The sequence below is a fragment of the Stegastes partitus genome, unplaced genomic scaffold (assembly GCF_000690725.1).
Source record: "Stegastes partitus isolate 25-593 unplaced genomic scaffold, Stegastes_partitus-1.0.2 Scaffold1357, whole genome shotgun sequence".
Taxonomy (NCBI): domain Eukaryota; kingdom Metazoa; phylum Chordata; class Actinopteri; family Pomacentridae; genus Stegastes; species Stegastes partitus.
The window spans coordinates 109,330-118,513 of NW_007579088.1; the positions used below are offsets into that span (position 1 = coordinate 109,330).

Below are 9,184 nucleotides of genomic sequence, written 5' to 3' on the forward strand. Positions count from 1 at the left end.
ACACACACACACGGGGGGAAGTCCAGGCTTCACAAACTGACTCTGCCTTCAGTTCAGAAGTCCACAGAGGAAACGTGTGATTCTAGCGCTTTAGAGCAGAAACGCTTCAGAAACCTTCACTGGGAGGAACTTTGTTGTTCTGACGTTCGAGTTCCTGATCAGCTGATGATTCACGTCGTCACGACTTCACGTCATTGGACACCTGACGGACACGTGACCAGGCAGGTGATTGACAGGTGCTGCTGCCCCGAACATCTAACGTTATGAAAACGTCTCAAAAGTGTTTCACATCAGTGGCGGCTCGCTCTAACGGTTCCAGGAGGTTTTTTTTAGAGGTTGTGCTGGAAGATGCATGAAGAAGCTCAACAGGCACCAGCAGATGAGAACCATAAAGGGTTGATCCAGTGCAGCAGAACCGGGTCAGAACGTAGAGGTGCTGCATCAACGGTCTGAGCAGCACCAGTTTAAACGTCACAGCGTTCAGGCTTCAGCTGCTCATGAGGAAACATCTCAGAACGTTAGCGTGACTGAATGGTTCTTCATTCATCTGTCTGAGCTCAAACATCTGCACAGATGTTGGTCTGAAGGCTCAAATGTTCACCACGTTCATAAACGTCTCCTGTTTCTGTTTCATCACGACTGATTTAGTTCTGAACGCTAAACGTGACGGCAGGTTTAGATCCAGTCGGAGGATCATCGTGGTGTCGCTGCTGGTTTCTGGCTGCATGCAGATGTTTGCAGATGATCCAGATGTCTGCAGAGCGTCTGGCGTTCAGTCAGCAGCGCTGCATTCTCAGCGTGTTGAGCCGTTCAGTGCAGCCAGAAACATGCAGCAGCTGACGGTGACGGAGACGATCAGCTGTCTGAGGTTTGTTCTGCTTCACGAGGACGTGAGGAACTCAGGACGAGTCCAACAGCTGCAGGATCAATAAAACTGGAAAATATCTGCGATTTTCAAGGTTTTGCAGAAAAGAATAAAATGAAAGGATCAAAAATAAACGTGAAGAATTCATCAGACGAAGAACAAAAACATCGAGTTCATCATAAAAGTGAAAATCTGTCAACAAGCTGCAGAAAAACAGCGTTTAGACCAGAAGAGCAGAAAACAAGGAGATGAACTTCATTCATGTTTATGAGAGACGGGATGCTGAGGAGACAGTTAACGAGTTCATTTAAATGTTTTTATTTCTGATTTATGAGATTAAAGCAACAAAATCTGTAAAATAAGAATGAAAATGTTTTTGCTGTTGTTCACATATACATATATATATATATATACATATATATATATGTATATGTATATGTATATATAAATCACCAAATCATAGCAAACATCCGTACAATCAGGATTTTATTTAAATTCAGCAAAAAAAACAACAATATATTTAAAAAAGCTTTTATTTTATATTATTTTATCAGATATGAGCCATACGACGACAGTTTTCATCGTCTGGTTCCGTCTGTACGACTCATCCATCCATCATCCATCCATCCATCATCCATCCATCATCCATCCATCATCCATCCATCATCCATCCATCCATCATCCATCCATCATCCATCCATCATCCATCCATCGATCCGTTCTCTGGTTCCGTCCTGAGCAGCGACTCTTCTCGACACCGAGCCGCTGCAGAAACAGAACTTGTCGTCTGCAGTTGATTAACGGATTTAAATCTTGGTGCTGCTTCCAGACGCTCGTTAATCTGCTCGTTAGTCTGTTAGTTCATCAGACGTCGTTAAGCTGTGAACACGTCCGTCAGAGCCGCTCACAGCTAAAAACAAAAAAAAACGAAAGCTGTAAAACAAACACGATCAGAACCGAGTCGGAACCAGACGAGTGAAACCAAGAAGCGGTTTCGTTTCAGAGGAACCGAGCAGACGTTGATGTGACGTCAGGAGCAACATCTCATCCTCTGGTCTCTGATTCACTCCAGTCTTCTGAGCGACGTCTGGAACCAGAACCTCCTCCAGGAGCAGTAAAGTTCTGTCTGTTAAAGCCGGTTCTGGAGCAGCTGATCACCGAGTTGACCAGACGAGTGTCTCCGAGTCGGACCTCCCCTGGTCTCCGGTTCCAGCCTGAACTCTGACCTCCGGCTGCGGCGCCGTCCACCATCTCCTCCCGTCAGCCTGCTGCAGAACCAGAACAGCTTCTGGGTCGTCGAACCGCAGAGTCTGCTGACTGAAGCCGAGCCGGGCCGCGGCCCAGCGTTCTGGGATGTCTGCAGGAGACGTTTAGTGTTTCACGTTTTAATGATCAGCTCGATGCTGTTCAGGAAACACGTGGAGCAGAACTCGGAGGCCGTAAAACAAAGAGCGGAGCCGGGTTCTGGTGGGGGGGTTCTGGTGGGGGGGTTCTGGCCGCCGCTCGCATTCCTGACCGCTGACTGCTGCCACACATGGAAACCATTACGGGAGCAGAGGCGGAGAATCAGCAGAAACCTGAATGGAGTCTGGCTTAGTGGGTCGGAGGAAGAAATCGGGTCAATCGGAACCTCCAGAGAACGTTACGGGAACCGTAGACGCACAACAATCCACCAGAGAACCGTCTGCGGTACCAGCAGGTCCGGTTTCATCTAACAGCTGGTTGACTTTTAGGGAAAACGTGTTTGATCTCATCTGTAGAGGCCTTCAGCAGGTACCGGACCTGAAGAACCCGAAAGGTTCTGCTGACAGAGTTCATCCTTTAAGGTTCTCGCTTCTCAGATTTGCGGCTCAACGTGTTGGACTGATGTGTTTCATCAGAACAACTTAAAATCACAACGTTTAGATTATTGGAGAGAAAATTAGGAAACAAACGAGTGTTCAGGTCTGAGAGGCTCCAGCTGGATCAGAACCTCATAGGTTCTGATCCAGTTGGTTTTAAAAGAATTCAGACTTCCTGTGTTCTGTTGCTGATGTTCCTCCTCGTGTGTCTCCAGGACGGACGGCTTCATTAGAAGGTTAAAGAGTCGAATTCTGTCGTTTATTTATGAGGAACATGAACCTGTTCTGGTAAAGTCTGACTGATGGATCAGTACCGGGTCAGAACAGGATAGAATACAGAACCCAGCGGTAGACTCTGGCAGAACCCGGGCAGCGGCGCTCTGCTTCTAGTGAAGTCGGCCGGAGCTCGGCCGGTTTCCTCTCAGCGTCTATTTTGAGCAGCTGTCGGTGGAAGAACCTCCGAGTTCAGCTGTTCTGCATCAATCATCGGACCGGGCTCAGGAACAACAGCAGCCGCATTATCTGCACTCGGGCCGCCCGGTTCTAGCAGCACAGAACCGCCACGGTCACGGCAGCTTCTTTAAGTTAGAGCCTCGAAGAAAATCAAACCAGAACCAGGAAAAACAAACTCAAGTCTTCTTAGAACCCGGTTCTGTTTCAGACACAGAACTGTTCAGACACACGTTCCCAGTACGAACCCAGCCACAGAACCCAGCAACAGAACCAAGCAGGTAAAACCCATTATATACCAGAACCTAGTGTTCCCCTGGCATGCAGAACCAGCACATAGGAACCACAACACACCGGCCTGGTCGACAGAACCCAGTATAAACCCAACACGGTACAGAGAACCCGGTGTGTAGAACCCAGCACACTGTAGCCAGTCAGTACCAGAACCCAGTGCTTGGCCCGTCTGTAGAACAGTACACCCCTACATGGCTGGGAGGTAGAACCCAGTAGGAACCCACATGTGAAACTCAGTATGTAGAACCAGAACCAAGAAACCAGAAACAGAACCAAGAAGAAACTCGTGGAAACCCAATAAAAACCCAGTACAGCTCCAGTTAGAACCCAGTTAGAACCCAGAGTACCTCCTGTGTGTCTGACTGGTTCCCAGTACAGACGAAGGTTCTGTTCTGACACCAGGATGTAAAAAGAAAACGGTGGTTCTGTCCCGGTGTGTGAAACGTTCTGCTGCATCTGGTCTGGTTCTGCATCATGTTCTGGATGTTCTGACCCACAATCCTCTGCGGCAGAAGAACATCAGCGAGCTGCAAACAGATGATTCCACATCACAGAACCAGAACCAGAAGCAGAACCAGACGATCAGCTTAAGGTGAAATGTTCTGGTAAAGTCGGAGCCGCCTGGTTCTGCAGGTACCAGCAGCTCAGAGCAGGTACCTGATGGGTTCTGAGGAAATGGATCAGAACCTGTTATTGATGAATCAGCGGTGACATCACTCCCGGTCCATGTGCTGAGTCATCGGTACCGACCCGGTGATGTCATCACGCTGGACACGGAACCGAAAACACCAAGAACCTGAGGAACAGTCAGACCTGCAGCGACCCGGTCCACCTCTCAGGGAACCCAGAACTTCTTCAGACCTCTTTAAGGAACCCTGGAACCAGAACCCTGAAGACCAGTCCAGTCCAGGATCTCTGGAAAACATCTGAACATCCTTCAAACCTCCTTGAAGACCTTTAAATCCTCCAAGAACCTCTTCAAAACATTCAGATGAAACCGACCCAGTGACAGGAACCATGTCTCCCACAAGAACCTGAAACCTGAAGACCTCCAGAACCTCCAGAACCTCCCTAACAGCCTCCTAACAGACCTCTGATAACGTCTTGAAGAACCTCTGGGACGTCTCCAAGCAGCACCAGAACCTCCTCGGGGACGCCTGGAACCCGTTCATAAGCGCTCCTGGAAACGACTCAGGAGCCGAACAAACGGATCCAGAACCTTCTCGTCTGTGACTCCATCAACCTGCAGCAGAACCCAAACCCACTGACTTTGAATAACTTTATTGAGTCCAACGCAGCAGACGGACGCTGATCCTGATCCTGATCCTGATCCTGATCCTGATCCTGTTTCTGGACCTTCACGGAGCTGCAGCAGAACTTTTTCTCTTTAAATTCAGTTAAAATGTTTCTTCCTTCAAACGACAGAAAAACCAAACGAGTCAAACTGACGTCACCAAAACGACGGTACCGAACCCGACTCAGCCGCAGCTTCTCCAGAAACGGATTCTCTGAAACTCTGAACTCAGTTTTTGCTCCTGAACCGGTCGCTGCTGGAACATCAGAATCATGGTTCTGTTCTAACCCAAACCCACTCATGTCTCTGTTCCATTAGAACCTTCAGCCTTTGATTTGTTTGGTGATTCAAACCAACAGACGCTCAGCTCAACCCCCCACCGACCAATCAGCTGCTCACACCTGTGACCACACCTGTCAGCGCCACCGTCAGCTGTCACTCACTCAGCACGTGCTGCTGCTGTGGAAGCATCTCCAGAGAACAGACTCGCGGTTAAACATCATCTCCTGACCTCAGATCACGCTCTGCTCTGTGCGTAAAACTGTGCGTAAAACTGTGCGTAAAAGCCGCTCCGCGCCACTCACCGATGGAGACCAGCTTGATGTGTTCTCTGTCCAGGAACTCCAGCGCCACCGACACGTTCTCCAGCTTCATCTGCCTGAAGTTGGGCCTGGCGTGGTACTTTCTGTACATCTTCTTCTGGCTCAGAACCTCCAGCAGCCCGATGAGCTTCAGTCCGTCGCTCAGGTCCTTCTGCAGGTCGCTGATGCGCTTGTTGACCACCTTCAGGTGCTCGTTGCACCACCTGGTGAACGTGTTCTGCTGGATCTTCTTCCAGGGCGCGTCCTCGGCCAGGTCCTTCTCGGTGGCCGGCATCTCCTCCTCCTCCTCGCCGGTGTCCGGAGCCTGGTAGAACTGCGGCGGCTCCAAGTAGCCGCTGCTGCTCATCATGGTGCCGCTTTTATAGCGGAGCGCAGCCGAGTGGGAAGAAAAGTGCAGAAAAAAGAGAAGCGGCGCAGCGGAGCTTCAGCGTCAGGAGCCAAACATGCGCAGATCCGCAGTCACAAGAGCCGCTGCGCCGAGACGCTCATGGACTCGGACAGAAGCAGGAAAAGAGCAGAAAGTAAAGTTTGGGTTCCTCCGGACTGCGGCGGGTTCTGGCCGGGTTCGGTCCGGGTCGAGCGGCCTGCAGACTGACGGACTGCGGCTGCAGCGGCTCAGCGGCGGGTTAAGAAGCTGCGCGTCACTCCGCTGGACTCTGAGGAATGCTGCCGCTGTGACCATATAAACCTTCATCCTTCCATCACGGCAGATACGGAAGAGGCCGCTGATTGGTCGGAAGTAGGGGAGGGGGCGTGGCCACCGGGACCCCCCTCCGGTGACACCTCCGGTATTTTTAGAGGCTCCAAACCGGGAGACACCGGAGGGGGGAGGAGGGGGAGGGGGGGTCTGATCCTAAAAAGCTCCTCGTAAACTGGACCGTGTCGTCATCAGCGGGCAGCCAATCAGATCACTGCGTCACATATAAACAATAAAACAGGAATAAACAAAACATTTTTATTTAACTTTCATCATTTAAACCGTAAATCAGTTTGAATCCGTTTCTACTGAAGTTAAAGGATCTTTAACTAAAAACGATTTAACTTTAAACATAAAAACTGAAGGAAAACAAAGTTCAGATCCAAACGCCAACTGCCAAATATATATATATGTGTGTGTGTGTGTGTGTGTGTGTGTGTGCATATAGATAGATAGTAAAATGTGTCATAAAAACTAAACCAAAAATATTTTTAAAATTGCATAAAAAGTTGAGCGCAAAACTGAAAAAATCTTGTCACATAAAACATCCATCATCTCTACACCTTCATCCTCACCAGGGTCATGGGGGGCGGAGCCTATCCCAGCCGCCTTAAGGCCAAGGCAGGTTCACCTGGACAGGTAACCAGTCTTAATATAAAAAATGATAAAACGGTAAAACTGTAAAAAATAAAAAAAATAATGTCCAAAACATAGTGTGTAAAAATGTAAAATATAATTCCTGTAAAAAATGAACTAAATCTGTTCAAAACTTTAAACAACATGTGATGTAAAAAATAAAGCGCAGAAAAAAACAAAAACAAACCAATCTGTAACATAAGAACTCTCCAGTGAGCAAAGAGGACAAAGTCAGAACTCTGATCTCAGGTTTGTCTTCAGGAGTCTCTTGATGAAGAACATTAAGTCTCATCGGATCAGTCAGAACCTTATGGATCCCTACCTGACCCATCAGCTGATTCTGCTTCTCCAGACACAACAAAACATGGCCGACATCATCAGAACCGGACCAACCAGAACCCCTCCTGAAGACCTCTGCATCTCCTTCACCGTCTGGTCCGTTTGTTCTGCTCCTCAGGTGGAGTCCAGATGTTTGGTCAGAACCCGACCAGGACCAGCGGGGCACGGAGGGGGCAGCATCATGACGCGGGGCTGCATGAGGGCAGGAGGTGACCGTCTGAGGTTTGTAGCAGCTGCTGCCGCTCACAGCGCCCCCTGCTGGCCACTCTGTGAAGCTCAGCTGGTCGTCCTCAAACGTCTGAGCTGCATTTTGTTTTCTGGGACATTTTAAAGTTTCTGGGAAGTTAAATGTAAACGAGGCTCAGTGAGTTCAGCTGAGACCAGAACCAGAGTCCTGTCTGTGCAGCGGCGCCCCCTGCTGGCAGCAGGCTGCTTCCAAAGTAAAGATCTCAGAATCATCAAGTTATGAATGAAACCAGGAGTCAGTCAGAGCTGCTGCTGGTTCGTGTTTAATCAGTGTTTGGTTCTGTTAAAGCAGAACCAGGAAACGTTCAACACAAACTTTTATTTTAGTGGATTCACTGGAAAACAACAAAAACAAACTCAAACAAAGTGTGTTTAAAGTCCAGATACAGAACCAGAGTCTCCAGATTTACGGTCAAACTAAATGTTCTGCAGGTTCGACTTGAAGAAGCTGATTTGATGAAAAACAACAGAAATCAATTAAACTGAAGGTTGAAGGTTCAGAGATGCTGAGAAAGTTCTTCAGAAACGACTGTTTGAACAAAACATCAGATTTAAAAAACTGTTCATGAGTCACGTCGTCTAAAAGAAATAAAGAAAGTGAGAAGAAGAAGAAGTGACGAAGGAAAGACTGAGGACCATAAAAATAAACTTATTTAAAGAATCTGATAAAGTAAATCATCGATATGTAAAATAAATGATTTAAAATATACAAACACAGAAATAAACGATGAAATCTGGACAATTGTTCGTTAATATCGTGTTATTTGTCTTGATGTTTATTTTTTGTGACACTTCTGAGAATCAGAGAAATCCCAGTTCAATAAAAAACAGTTTGATTCTGAACCAGACCAACAAACAGTGGTTCTGGTTCTGATCATCTGCTGCCTCTTGGCTTCAGAACCATCACTTTGTTGTTATCTGACATTTTAGGATTTAACTGAAGATCATCTTGTTCTGGTTTTAACGGCCGGTTTGAGGTTTTTAAAGCGTTGAAACAACGTTCTGAATTAAACCAGTGAACACCTTAAACCAGCGTCTGATGTGAGGAAGGTATTCGTGGTCCGGTGAGGTCATGTGGGAGAACAGAACCATGACAGCAGCGTGTAAACGTGGACCGGCCCGTTTATTTACGGCTCTTACTATAAAAACAGAACTCTGAAAATATCGCCGGCGTCTCACGTTTCTGTCATCGTGAAAGTAACTCCAGAGACAAACTAAATTTAACGGTGCTGATGCTCTGAGAGGCTCCAAGTCATCGAAAAGAACCACCTCCAGAACCACCTCCAGAACCACTCCATCAGACGAGTGACCGCTGGTGTCGGTACGGAGGCCTAGAAGAGCCAAAACACCGGGTTCAGAAGGAGCTAAAGTGTTCTGTGCAGAACTTCAGAACAATATTAAACTTATGAAAATAACACAACAGATTATTTTATCAACGACAATAAAGACTCAGGTTCTGGTCTTGTTGGTACCAGATGCAGAACTCCAGTGTTGTCCACGTACAGGAACAATCACGTCTCATTTCTTACACGTGCATGAAGTCATTTCCATGTTTTAGGTGTTTATGGACACAATATTTCTTTCATAAGCACATGAATGCTTCTTTTCTCTGTTTTTTGTTTTACACGTGTAAAGATTCACGTTTTTGTTTTTTACATGAACACAAACAGGAAACGTCCATTTTTACATCCATGAACTCAAACAGCTGTGACATCAGCACCGTCCACCTGACGCGAGTTTTATGTGACAGCAAGTTTCTTCTGAGGAGATTTCACACGTTAAAACGTTATATTAATGTAATTTCACATTTTGTTCCTTCATAAAGAAATAAACTGAAAAAACAAAACTAGAACTTTAACAAATGTTTCGTAGAAAAACATGAAAGTGATTATTTTAGCAGGTAAACACATGAAACACTGA

General features: G+C 47.0%; 1 protein-coding gene across 2 annotated transcripts in view; it reads right to left on the bottom strand.

The window, feature by feature from the left end:
* The window catches only part of LOC103369979 (filamin-C-like), a 58,806-nt gene extending 52,862 nt beyond the window's left edge, over positions 1-5,944 (bottom strand). For both annotated transcript variants that reach the window (XM_008298855.1, XM_008298854.1), the window contains exon 1: positions 5,329-5,944. In XM_008298855.1, coding sequence (XP_008297077.1) covers positions 5,329-5,695 — 367 coding nt within the window. In that variant the 5' untranslated portion in view covers positions 5,696-5,944. The remainder of the gene's footprint in view (positions 1-5,328) is intronic.
* Between the last annotated feature and the right edge of the window lie 3,240 nt (positions 5,945-9,184).